The sequence below is a fragment of the Giraffa tippelskirchi genome, chromosome 3 (assembly GCF_054371585.1).
Source record: "Giraffa tippelskirchi isolate mGirTip1 chromosome 3, T2T-mGirTip1v1.2.pri, whole genome shotgun sequence".
NCBI lineage: Eukaryota > Metazoa > Chordata > Mammalia > Artiodactyla > Giraffidae > Giraffa > Giraffa tippelskirchi.
The window spans coordinates 144,536,390-144,549,688 of NC_137277.1; the positions used below are offsets into that span (position 1 = coordinate 144,536,390).

At 41.2% G+C, this 13,299-nt stretch overlaps 2 protein-coding genes across 8 annotated transcripts; one reads left to right on the forward strand and one right to left on the reverse strand.

The window, feature by feature from the left end:
• Positions 1–1,298: 1,298 nt before the first annotated feature.
• On the reverse strand, positions 1,299–10,423 carry HSPD1 (heat shock protein family D (Hsp60) member 1). Of its 7 annotated transcripts, none has more exons than XM_081581501.1 (13): positions 10,343–10,423; positions 9,967–10,018; positions 8,871–9,046; positions 7,654–7,906; positions 6,244–6,326; positions 5,385–5,480; positions 4,895–4,988; positions 4,467–4,635; positions 3,565–3,664; positions 2,777–3,022; positions 2,481–2,655; positions 2,015–2,193; positions 1,299–1,926 (listed from the first exon to the last, which is right to left on the reverse strand). In XM_081581501.1, exons 1-13 carry the CDS (start codon positions 10,421–10,423, stop codon positions 1,774–1,776), a joined length of 1,857 nt encoding a protein of 618 aa, XP_081437627.1. In that variant the 3' UTR covers positions 1,299–1,773. The 7 variants fall into 7 exon arrangements, with proteins under 7 accessions (XP_081437627.1, XP_081437632.1, XP_081437629.1 ...); XM_081581506.1 differs by lacking the exon at positions 10,343–10,423 and adding an exon at positions 10,184–10,293; XM_081581503.1 differs by lacking the exon at positions 10,343–10,423 and adding an exon at positions 10,184–10,293 and having other exon boundaries at positions 5,370–5,480.
• A 72-nt stretch (positions 10,424–10,495) lies between these two features.
• HSPE1 (heat shock protein family E (Hsp10) member 1) lies at positions 10,496–12,717 on the forward strand. The gene is made up of 4 exons (XM_081581513.1): positions 10,496–10,621; positions 11,186–11,350; positions 12,304–12,393; positions 12,473–12,717. Exons 1-4 carry the CDS (start codon positions 10,619–10,621, stop codon positions 12,521–12,523), a joined length of 309 nt encoding a protein of 102 aa, XP_081437639.1. The 5' UTR covers positions 10,496–10,618; the 3' UTR covers positions 12,524–12,717.
• Positions 12,718–13,299: the final 582 nt, after the last annotated feature.

Genomic DNA, 13,299 nt, shown 5'->3' on the forward strand with positions numbered 1-13,299 from the left:
ATGAATCTGTCATTGCAGGAGACGCGGGTTCGATCCCTGGGTCAGGAAGATCCCCTGGAGAAGGAAATGGCAACCCACTCCAGTATTCTTGCCTGAGAAATCCCATGGACAGGACTCTGGGAGGCTACAGTCCATGAAGTTGCAACAGTCAGACACGACTTAGTGACCAAACAATCAATGTGATAATATAATCCAGTCTGCAGCAAAGGGAAGCAACAGTTAGAACTGGACATGGAACAACAGACTGGTTCCAAATAGGAAAAGGAGTGTCAAGACTGTATATTGTCACCCTGCTTACTTAACTTATATGCAGAGTACATCATGAGAAACGCTGGGCTGGAGGAAGCACAAGCTGGAATCAAGATTGCTGGGAGAAATATCAATAACCTCAGTTATGCAGATGACACCACCTTTATGGCAGAAAGTGAAGAACTAAAGAGCCTCTTGATGAAAGTGAAAGAGGCGAGTGAAGTTGGCTTAAAGCTCAACATTCAGAAAACTCAGATCACGGCATCCAGTCCCGTCACTTCATGGCAATTAGATGGGGCAACAGTGACAGACTTTATTTTTGGGGGCTCCAAAATCACTGCAGATGGTGATTGCAGCCATGAAATTAAAAGACACTTACTCCTTGGAAGCAAAGTTATGACCAACCTAGACAGCATATTAAAAAGCAGAGGCATTATTTTTCAACAAAGCTCCGTCTAGTCAAGGCTATGGTTTTCCCAGTAATCATGTATGGACGTGAGAGTTGGATTATAAAGAAAGCTGGGCCCAGAAGAACTGATGCTTTTGAACTGTGGTGTTAGAGAAGACTCTTGAGAGTCCCTTGAATTGCAAGATCCAACTAGTCCATCCTAAAGGAAATTAGTCCTGGGTGTTCATTGGAAAGACTCATGTTGAAGCTGAAACTCCAGTATTTTGGCCACCTGATGCGAACAGCTGCCTCATTTGAAAAGATTGATGTTGGGAAAGATTGAAGGCAGGAGGAGAAGGGGACAACAGAGAATGAGATGGCTAGATGGCATCACTGACTCAATGGACATGAGTTTGGGTAAACTCTGGGAGTTGGTGATGGACAGGGAGGCCTGGCGTGCTGCGGTTCATGGGGTCGCAAAGAGTTGGACGCGACTGACCGACTGAAGTGAACTGAATCCAGTCTGCAGCAAAGAGAAACGGAGAAACGTAGGAAACAATAGGTAGGAAACATTTTATAGACTTGGATCAAACCTTACCCCTCCCCTCTTCAACTGGCTTTCATTCCTCACATTCTCTAGATCACAGAAAAGCAAACAGAGTTAACTTTAAACAATTTTTATTACACAAAGGTTGTCACATAATTGGATATTTCTCTACTCTGTACACAATTGTTCTTACTCTCCACAGAAAGGCTGCTTCTTAACTTCTCATATGGTGATAGCAAGCACTAAAATCCTGATTTTAACAGAATAGTAGTAAAAATGCCTCAGTGATTTAAGTTGAAAGCAGTACATTGGTACATGGCTCTTAAGCTCATTTATCAGGAATGTACAAATGTCTTTATTCAAAAATACAAAATAAATTATTTGTACGCATGGACAATGACAGCAGTAAACCATTCTATGTTGTCAACTGAAACCAGTTACTGATGGTTATAGTTATTTTCTTAAACATCAGCCAGCCTTTTCTTCAGTCATCTCCTTCAACTGACCTCTCCTGAAGTTATTGGTGAGGAACACTGCCTTGAGCTTCCTCTCACAGTTCATTAATAATGGCAAAGCACTATTCTAGCAATTAGAACATGCCACCTCCCATACCACCTCCCATCCCACCCATGCCACCCATTCCAGGATCCTTCTCCTCTTTAGGAATTTCTGTGACTACAACTTCTGCTGTTGTTAACAGAGAGGCCACTCCAGCAGCATCCAGTAATGCAGTTCTTACAACCTAGGGAAAAAGTTTTCATAAGATATTACTTTTCTTTAGTTAAAAAAGAACAAGACTTAGCATTTTTAGACAGTGGTCAACTATTTACCTTAGTTGGATCAATGATTCCTTTTTCCACCATATCCACAAAATCTCCAAGCATAGCATCATAACCGACTTCTGAAGAACTCTGCATAATTTTCTCAACTATCAATGATCCTTCAACACCTGCATTCTTAGCAATGGTCATTGCAGGAATTTTGAGTGTTTTTTTAATTATTTCTATACCTATAAAGAAAATATATTTTAGCAAATTGAGTTCTTTCCTTTTTAAGTATTACAGCACAGTTCTACTTGTGAGAATAATGACATAGATAATCCCAATTGGGAGAACACCCCAATTGAAGTGATTCTGCCTGAAAGATCTCTGAGAACAGTGTTATTCTACTTCTGTTATTCTAGAATCTGCTCTGTGACTACTTCTTCTATCTAGTGGGCAGCAACAATACAACTCTACACAACAGAAAGACTAAAATCAAGTTGCAAGTAAACTCATTTCTAAGATAACTTTTTACCTGTTTTTTGATCTTCATTAGCTGGAGTTATTGACTCCAAGGCTGGAATGCACCGAAGCAGGGCACAGCCCCCTCCAAGAACAATGCCTTCTTCAACAGCAGCTCGTGTAGCATTAAGGGCATCTGTAACTCTGTCTTTCTTTTCATTCACTTCAACATCACTTGTCCCACCAACCTAAAAATCAAAAAAGAATTCCAGTTAGTATGGCTTCACCTACTCAAGATGCTAAACGCCACAAGTCCTAGTTTACTTGAGCTCAGAACCCAAGGAGCTTATTTACAACAATGAACCTTACCTTCAGCACAGCAACACCATCTGAGAGTTTTGCCAGACGTTCATTCAGTTTTTCCTTTTCGTATTCACTAGTTGTGATATCTAACTGCTCAATGATTTCTTGGATACGCTTCTCAATTTGAGCCTTGTCACCTTTTCCTTTCAAGAGCATGGCATCATCTTTGGTCACAATGACCTCTCCAACTTTTCCTAAGTCATGAGGCTGAACATCTTCAAGATTTAGATTTAGTCCTTCTTCTCCAAATACCTATGAAAACATTTTAAAAAATGAACTACAAAATAAAAAACAAATTACAGATTACAGGCATTTTTCATTATACCAAGATCATTCACATATCCTACAAGTGTTTTGATAAGAAAAGCATCTTGTAATACTGTTTCCTTGAAATCTGAAATTCCAAGACTATAGCTAGACCAAACAAAACTTGCATAGTCTTTCATTACATTTCCAACTTCCCACTTAATCCTCAATTAATACTAAGCTTTGAGAAACAAGTGAACTCAGAAAACTCATCTAAGGACATACTTTTGGTGAAACCAAGACTAGACCCTAGGCCTAAACTCTTAAATCCTGTCTATTATAATACATTCCTGAAAACAAGTTAAAAGACCACTCTTGGGCAAGACTCATGGCAAATTAAAGAAAGGGTCCTTAGTACTGTTTAACCCAAACTTTACCTTCTATTAAACAGAACACAGATTTGTGAAAATGTGAATTCTAACTATAAATTTCAGACCTGGATGTATATATAACATTCAATAAACCAAAATCATATCTGTTTTACTTACTGCACCACCAGTAGCAATAGCCATGTCTTTAAGCTGGTTCTTTCTATTGTCACCAAAACCCGGAGCTTTGACTGCCACAACTTGAAGACCAACTTTCAGCCTGTTAAGAAGTTATTAATAAGATTTAAATTTTATAATAATGCCAGTCTACTTCAAGTTCTAGTAACTAAGGTTACTTGGGAAACTGCACTTTCTGCTTACCTTCTGACCCTACGTTCCACTTGAAAACATGTAAATTAAAGTGATAACTTTTATAGACTGTGAAAATCAGAACTACTATGTTAAATTTGGGGATCATCTAATGAGCATTTTACCCTTAACCATTTAGTATTAGATTAAGTTGCTATTAAAGTCAGTTTGAGCAGTTTTTCTTTTTTATTGAGGGACAGTTGATTTACAATACTATATATTTCAGATGATTAACACATGACAAATTTTAAAGTTATGAGCTCCATTTATTTAATAGACCCCAACCTGAGTACCAGTTTCTCTATTTTAGACTATTTGTTAACAAATTTTTTCCTTTAGCAGATTATGTAAAATGCCAACTGCCAGATACACTTAGAATGGCAGTTGTTTACCTCTTCTCATGACAAACTGTAATTGTGAATATATCTTTTCCATAAATCTTTTTTGTAAAAAATACAAAAACAAAAACTCAGCCATTTATCTTCAAAACAACTGTAAATTCTTAGGCTATCTTATAAAAAGGTACACAAAACATTAAGGACTCAGGGGCCCTATTCAAAAAAAATCATAACTGGACTAAAGGCTCACGACACACACCAGCATTATACAAACACAAGTGGTTCAAGGAGAATGTACATAAATGAGATTTCAAGCACCAATACAAACAACTGCCTTTCATCCAGAAATGTAAACCAAATACCACTGCCTATTACCTATTCAAAACAAGGGTACTTAGAGCTTCTCCATCCACATCTTCAGCAATTATGACCAAGGGCTTCCGGTGAGCATTGGCAATTTCAAGAGCAGGAACAATGGACTGGACACTAGAAATTTTCTTTTCACTCAATAGAACATATGCATCTTGGAATTCACATTTCTGACCTGAAAAGCAAAGAACATTTCTCACCAACTTGAGGCTGTTCTGTTGAAAATGACTGCAGTTTAATTTAAATGAAAAACCACTACAGCAAAGTTCCAGTATCCTTTTTAAGTGACTGATCAGTTCGTTTTTCTCATACACACGAACTTTTGGAACACATGAATTTACTTTTGAGGTATGACACTGCACTGGCAAATGCCCTCAGGGCCTCACATGTTAAACTATGCTAAAAAAAAAATTCAGTTACCCATTTGCTCTTACCTTTTGATGTATTAATAAAGTATGGAGAAATATATCCTCTATCAAACTTCATGCCTTCAATAATTTCTAATTCATCATTCAGTGTTTTTCCATCCTATGAAAAGTCAAAGAATTCGTTACGTGAATTTCATTACACAAAGACTAGTTTCAAACCAATTAATAAGTAGTCCCCATTTCTCATAGGAATTAAGATAGAAGTATGCAAATATACCAGGGCATCCAACTCCACTTTTGCAAGAATATGTATTTGAACTAATTTTTTATAGCTAGAAGCCAATATCATCTAAATCAGGATGGATTTACGTCCGAAGGTATATGTTAATAATTCACACAAACACAATAAGCACATTATTCTGTACAGGTGTCAATATTACATGTGAAGGAATGAAACAGAACACACTTGTGGAAACATATGTAGATCAAATTTTTGTACTTGGAAAACTCAGATTATCAGACATCTGTTTCCATCTATCACTAAAAACAAACTTACCTTTACTGTGATAACACCCTTTCTTCCAACTTTTTTCATGGCATCAGAAATGATGTTGCCAATTTCTTTGTCTCCATTTGCAGAAATTGTAGCAACCTGAAATAATCAAACTACTCTTTCAAATTAAAGGTAAGGCTATCTTCTTCAATCAACTCCCCTTCCTTTTCTCATTAACTTCCCAATGGATATACCCTTGGTGGGATGCTAGAGGCAGGATGATGGTGGTGGTGAGACAGGCAGAGGGGATCTTAAGCATAATAATTCTAATGAACAACTGGTCCCATTGCAATTTTTTAAAAATTTGATTATTTTTCTACATTATTTTTGAAAGAAATGAAATAAATTCACAATTATTCTTTTAAACAAAAACAAAAAAGAGGGAATTCCCTTGTGGTCCAGTGGTTAGGACTTGGTGCTTTCACTGCAGGGGCCCAGGTTCCATCCCTGGTTGGGGAACTAGGATCCCACAAGCCAGGCAGGGTGGCAAAAAAAAGAAAGAAAGAGGCTGATGACCTGTTACCCTTTTTTCCCCTGGCAAATGTGGCAATATTAGAAAATGAAATTATTCATCTTTGATAAATGGCCAAATAACATTTTCTACACAAATGAGTTTTTACTCAGTCATGTAGAACTAAAATGACAACTCATTAAGACTCAAATTATGGGGACTTCCTGGTAGTCCAGAGGTTAAGACACCATGTTCTACTACAGAGGACACAGGTTCAATCTCTGGTGGGGGAATTTTTCAAATCTCTAGCAGTAAGAAAAATGTTTTGAATGTTGGTGATTGGGTAATACTGTTATTCTGACACTGCTGTGTAATTATAGGATAAAATCATGTTACTTTAAAAATCCATACCTGAGCAATCTCTTCAGGGGTTGTCACAGGTTTAGACTGCTTCTTAAGTTCGGCAATTACAGCATCAACAGCTAACATCACACCTGGTTCGAGAACAAGTATTACAATGCTTATTATCTCATGGCTCCATGTCAACTAAAATTCTGATTCATGTCAAGTGTTTCAATGCCTTAATGCTTCTGTACCAGTACTTTTCCTAATCACAAGGCAGTTGGATGGTATGCACTGAAACACAAACTTTAATAAATGAAGTACCACAATGCCAAAATTATTCTTAAGAACTGCATTTAAAAAAAAAGTGTACACTTTCAAGAATCTCACCATTCAACTCATTCTATGTAAATTTTTCCCAATTCAATCATTTCTTACAGGGTCATCTAGCACATTTCCCCTCCACTGAAGGACACAAAGGACAAAAATGGATTACAGTCCCTTATTTTCAACAAGTATAACTGTCAAGGATAAGGACTTTCTTGTGGCTATATCCCTGCAAGTTTTTAACTGTCTGAAATTTCCTCATTTAATATGTAATTATGAATAACTACCTTTAACATTCAACATCACCACAATACGGATTTACTTATGAGAGCATAGTCTTTTTCAACTGAGACCAGAGCTAGCTCTTTCCTTATTTTGAGAAATGTTACTTCACAAAAATAATTGAGAGCAATTTGTAGTAACAATGACTTTCTTTGGGAAGTAACCCTTAATAACCTCAATTCACACTTGCCAGTCAAACTGCTTTTAATACGACGCATTCATTTGGATCTCAAACACTAAAATAGATGAGATGATACAACATCCCATTTTGGGGATGCCTAACAAGTCAGTTTTCACAAATTGTAAATAGTATCTCCCTTTACTCTCATGTGCCTCCCAGTTTACGTCTCCTATGTGTGGATGGTAATACACCCCAGAAACACACAGCAATTCCACGCTGAGGAGATCTGTAAATTGTGGCCTAACTCCCTCAAACAAGCAATAATAAACAAAATTCAGACCCATAACATAATGTGTGCTGTTAAGAAGAAACTGCATTATAAAAAATAAAAACCCATTCTGATATCCTGGGTGACGTTTTCTTGAACTTACTGCTTTAGAAATACACAGTACATGCTGCAACTTACAACTTGGTTTGGGGGAGAAGTGGGCCAGGGGACAATGACACGGGGATGGATGACTGTGGACACAGGGCACAAGCATCTTAGCCACGGTCCCCTCTTTGCCACCTAGCACAATGTCCGTCCCATAGTCAGGAATTCAATCACTACTTAGGCATTTTTTTTAAAAAAGATTAAAAAAAAATTTTTAGGAGACAGGAAAAACAAGAGTCAACTTTCTAATGTAATTTAACAGATAACCTGACACAGTTCAAAACACTGTGGTGACAATGAAGAGAGACATTCCTACCTCTCCTGATTTCCACTGGATTAGCACCTTTGCTAATCTTCTCGAAGCCTTCCTTGGCAATAGAGCGTGCCAGTACGGTAGCAGTAGTGGTGCCATCCCCGGCCTCTTCATTTGTGTTATTGGCAACATCTTGAACAAGTTTAGCGCCAATATTTTTATATTTATCTTTTAAATCAATAGACTTTGCAACAGTCACACCATCTTTTGTCACTTTGGGACTTCCCCAGCTCTGTTCAATAATCACTGTCCTTCCCTATAATTGTAGAAGGAAAAAAATGCCAGATTCACAAGCTAAGTACTATTTAGCTTAAAATAAAAAGACCATTTTTCATAACAGGCAATTACCTTAAAGCCTCAACGCAACATCTGATAATTTTTATCAGACCTGCTGCATGAATCTCAAGGGCAAGTTCATCAATGTTCTTACAGACAAAATGACTTCTTTATTGTCAAGTGCATAACCTTGGATGAGATGTTACAAGAGATAAAATTTCTAGAGACTTAACCAACACTAATTTGGGAGATTATAATGAAATTCCAGAAGTCTACACATAATTCATATTTAAGTTTTGTCCAATGCCTGCTATAATAATAATGTGAAAATTTACCTTTGAACTTGTTTTAAAATTTAGTTTCTAAAATACCAACAGCAAGACAAGAACAGTGCAGCCTTCCTGAGTTATTCAACATTAAATCTTAAAATATGATGCAAACAGTACTGGCGGCTTGAACCAAAGCTGCTTCTTGTGAGGCATGCAAATACCATTACTTTATTCAGTTGGATCACTTTGATATTTGTACTGTCTTCAGCCTGAACTGAAGCATCACTCCACCGAGTAGGACCCATGAAGAGGTCTCCTCAGTTTACTTGTTACTCCTCATTCACCAATCTCTTCGTTAAATGAAACTTAAAAGCTCATACTTAAGGTACTGTGAATGTTACATTCTTCCACCTATGCCTAGTACTAACTACTGGGAAAGGATCCAAAATTTAACTCAAGCAGGCAAGGGAGATTAATTCTACCTTGAGTTGAACAATCTATCTTAAGCTAGGAGTTACCACTTGATTACATCACACTTTGTACAAAATAGTTTCACAAATTTGGCACAAGAAGCTTATGAATACCTAAGAACTGTTTAGTAGCTTGGCGTGACTCTTGCCATCGACAAAATGTTATTCCTTAACAATACTATAAATTACAACAAAATAAGAATACCTTTGGCCCCATAGTAACGGCTACAGCATCGGCTAAGAGGTCAACACCTTGAAGCATTAAGGCTCGAGCATCTGCACCGAATTTTACATCTTTGGCATAAGCCCGAGTGAGATGAGGAGCCAGTGCCCTGGACACTGGCCTCATCTGGCGAAGGACTGCGGGTAATCGAAGCATTTCTGAAGGAGAAACAGACAGATCATCAAGACAATACTACCACTACCCGTGGGGTTACAAGACAAACATGACACCCATGCAATAGAACGAGAAATATTAGAAGTGAGCTGGGCTGACCTCTGGCATCCACGATACCTGGGCCTCGGAACCGGCCACCGCCCCCAAAATACCGGCTACTAATGCAAGCTTTAAGAGGTCGCCCCATGCCTGACCTGTAGCAAAAATGCACGCTCTTCTTCCCCACGGCTATTACCTCCTACGCTAAAAACAAGTTAATATTTCACCGCTAAAATGGCCTTGAGAGCAAATCAGCTGCAAATGTCCCCTGGAAAACCAAGCCTACAGAAAAGGGGCAAGTTACAAACCCAAGTGACCAAGGGAAGGAAATACTCCTGACGCTGCAAAAATCCTCTTGCTAAAATGTGTCTTCACGTATCTACTCGGGGATACTGTATCAGAGCAGCGGGCAAGGCCACGATGCTGGGGGCGGCGGCCGGGCCCACTCCCAGCGGCCCCACGTGTCTTTCCATCAGGACAGCCAAGCAAGGTCAAAGGTGGAGATGCCGTACCCCAGCAGTCTGCCGGACCAAAAGTCGTTCCCACGCGCTGCGACCACCCTCCCTGGCGCCCTTTACTCGACCACAAGCACAAGCGCCTTTCACCGGAGGATCGATGTGAATACACTCGCCCGACTCCGCGCACACTCGTGGGCAAGCCCTCCCTGCTGTGCCCGGCTGGGCGAGCGATCCACGCCGCACGTGATAGGCCCCCGCGTGCACCCACGAGGCCTGGCTCAGCGGGCCTGGGCCTGCGGCGCCCGGGGAAGCTCTGGCTCTCGCCGGCGGGCCGGCTCAGCGCAGAGGGGAAGGAGGTCTCCGGGGTCCGAAACGCACGGGTGAGGCGGCGCGGAGGGGCCGCGTACCTGCGGGGCAGCGGTGCGACGTGCGGGCGACGAGACAGGCCGTCGGCGGCGACTGAGAAACAGAGTGCAGGGAGCGCACGGCAATGAGCCTGTGTCCCCTCCCTCCGCCGCTCCCCCCGCCCCTCCGCGGCGCGCGTGCGGTCGGTGCCCACCCCCTTCCCGGCCGCCTGGGCCCTGCAATCTGCACGCTCCGCGCGCCAATCCCGCCCCTCCCTACCCGCGCCGGGCCAGGCCCGCGTGTTCAGCTCTCTCCAGCCCACTTAGGCTAGTTCCCGGGCTGCGCGCAGTTCCAGAAAGTTCCGGAAAGAGCCTTGCTCTATGTGGGGCGAGGGTCAAACGCGTCATTTCCGGGAGGGGGTGGGTAAAGGGTTAGTACTTTCACATAGGCTGGCGGCCTAGAAAAGCCTAGAAAGAGCTGCTCTTTTCTTCCGCCTCCGGGTCCGCGCGTCAGTGGCATGCGCAGAGCCCAGGAAACGGGGAGGGGCGCGGGCTGGTGCGGCCACCCACCTTTCCGGGGGAGGAGCTGGGCGGGAGCGAGCGCGCCTGCGCGGTGGTCAGTATTTTTTCGCGTTCACGTGTCCGGAGGGTCCGACAGCAGGTCTCCTTTTGGCTGAGGCGTGAGAGTTGAGTACAATCTGCGGCAGCCGGAGTCATGGTGAGTCCCGCGTGGGCTGCAGGCCGGCTGACTTGGGTTGGCCTGGGGCTCATGGCGAGCCCGAGCGATTCCCTTTGGGCCTCGCGGGAGGAGTAGAGGTCAGAGACCCGCGCCCGCCCGCCCTGGAGAGGCGAGACCCCGCCGACCCTTTCCTCCGAGGAGGGCTCTCAGCACGCGCGTGTGAGGTAGCGCATGGGTCAGGGGGAGAGAATCCCGACGCATGCCTCCTGCGGGACCTTGGTGGGTGTGTAATGGTCTTGAAAAAAGCGTGGCTCCAGGCAGAGGGACTTCAGTGTTTAATGACAATTTACAGAAAATCCTTGGAAGGGTTGACCTTGGAAGAAACTAAGCTTGTCCTTGAAGGTTGTCTGGCTGCTGACCTGAGGAGCAACAACGACCCCTAACACTCCTAGGGGGTGGGAAATTAAACGCGGAATTTAGAACTGAACGTTCAGAGGGGTTTGCTTTGGATGGAAAATCTGAACATGGGCGTTATCTTTGAAAGCCACGTGTGGCCTGTTTAGAATACATTGTGTTTCAAATCTAACGTTTTTCTCTCTAAAGGCAGGACAGGCATTTAGAAAGTTTCTTCCCCTCTTTGACCGAGTATTAGTTGAAAGAAGTGCAGCCGAAACTGTAACCAAAGGAGGCATTATGCTTCCAGAAAAATCACAAGGAAAAGTATTGCAAGCAACGGTGGTAGCTGTTGGATCAGGCTCTAAAGGAAAGGTAAACGCGGACTGAAATGGAACTCATTTTTCTGTGAAATGCGGGGGGGGGGGGGGGGCGGGGGGCGAGAATCCTTGGTTATTAAAAAGATCATTCCCCAGTGGGTTCACAACTAATCTGCTTTCAGCAAAAATGATTGTGGAAAAAAAATCCTTTATTGTATATGATGGAGGGAGAGTTCCATGGCATTAAAATCAGGAGGTATAAATTTGAACTCTTGGTCTGACCTCTAACACACTGAAATTGCCCTAATCCTTTAATCCTAATCACTTTCTGTCTTGCATGTAAGAACTGGCCTTCCAATTAGTCTCCAACTGAAAGTTAGACCTCAGACTTCTGGAAGTGTCAACTGGAATATTGCATAAATGCTCTGGGGTCTTATATGTTCATTGCATTGTTCCAGGTACCTCTAAGAAAGTTCTAGCAAGGAGCTATCCTGGAGTTAGGAATAGGACGACTTGGGCACTCTACTTCAGTCCCTCTCCCTAAATCTCCTTTGGAGGAACAGAAATTGAATTGCAAAAGTAAATGAAGTGTATGTTCCAAAGTCAGAAAATTAATTTTTTACGTGTTGAAGTTAAATATGCCCATTGTACATATGGTTTTAAAAACTGGTTTACCTCACTTGGTTGTGAAGTAACATATTACTTCAAGTATGTTAATATTTAACGATTAAAAAGCTTTTAAAGTTAGTTTTCCCAGTATAACTCTTTGACCCTTTAAACTGAAATCAGGTTTTAGTTGAAGCCGCTGTGTGTGCCTTATTTCAAAGTGTAACTCTACAGTGATATTTTTGAGTGAAGAACTATGACTGTATAAATTATACCACTTGGCCACCAAAGCCCTTTTTAAACATCTGATTCCAGTGTGCACAGTTGATTGATAATAAAAGTGTAAATATTTGGTTTGGTTAACTAAACGTCTTTACTAATAAACATTCTTATTTTCTTAAGGGTGGAGAGATTCAACCAGTTAGTGTGAAAGTTGGAGATAAAGTTCTTCTCCCAGAATATGGAGGCACCAAAGTAGTTCTAGATGACAAGGTGTGTAAACTTTATAATATTAAGGATAGGTTAAATATTTGCTATTAGTTTTCTTAATTAATGGTTTCTCTGTTTGCAGGATTATTTCTTATTTAGAGATGGTGACATTCTTGGGAAATACGTCGACTGAAATAAGTCACTATTGAAATGGCATCGCGTGAAGCTGCCCATTCCACTGAAGTTCTGAAATCTTTCATTCTGTAAATAATTTCCATGTTTCTCTTTTATAATAAACTAACGATATCCAAGCTAATGACATCAGTGTCTAACATTTAGTTTCACTGTACTGGTATAAACATTTCCAAATAAATATATATAAATCAATGGCTAATTTTTATTTAGTGATTTAAGATGGTTCTTGGGCTTCCCTGGTGGCTTAGATGGTAAAGAATCTGCTTACAGTGCAGGGGACCCAGGTTCAATCCCTGGGTTGGGTTGGTCCCCTCGAGAAGGGAATGGCTACCCACTCCAGTATTCTTGCCTGGAAAATCCATGGACAGAGGAGCCTGCCAGGCTACAGTACATGCAGTCACAAAGAGTCAGACACAACTGAGCAACTGACACTTGCTTTACAGTTGCTTTAGGGTTCATGGTTTATGTGGGGGCATATAGAGGTAACCTGCAGAGAACTGGAAAACAAGGTTTTCAATCTTCATGTTGAGGTTAACTTGACTAAGGATATAGTTGATGCTGATTCAAAGCCATGGATTTATACTAACAACATTCTAAGAAGGTGAAGACAAGTAGCAACATTCTGACTTCATATATGTCAAACATTTAAGTATAGTTCTTCACTTATGCAAATCTAGTATCATATGTCTTATTTCTTAAGTTATATTTTGAAAAACTTAATGAACATTTTCACTACTACATAGAAATACAAGGTAGGGTGTAATAGCTCACACT

Coding starts and splice junctions, on each gene's coding strand:
- HSPD1 (XM_081581501.1), bottom strand. CDS start 10,423: ATGCCACTGACGCGCGGACCCGGAGGCGGAAGAAAAGAGCAGCTCTTT. Junction 3,023..3,564: donor CTATTGCTACTGGTGGTGCA/GTAAGTAAAACA, acceptor ATGTTTTCATAG/GTATTTGGAGAAGAAGGACT. Junction 1,927..2,014: donor GAATCATTGATCCAACTAAG/GTAAATAGTTGA, acceptor CTTTTTCCCTAG/GTTGTAAGAACTGCATTACT.
- HSPE1 (XM_081581513.1), top strand. Junction 11,351..12,303: donor GATCAGGCTCTAAAGGAAAG/GTAAACGCGGAC, acceptor TATTTTCTTAAG/GGTGGAGAGATTCAACCAGT. Junction 12,394..12,472: donor AAGTAGTTCTAGATGACAAG/GTGTGTAAACTT, acceptor CTCTGTTTGCAG/GATTATTTCTTATTTAGAGA.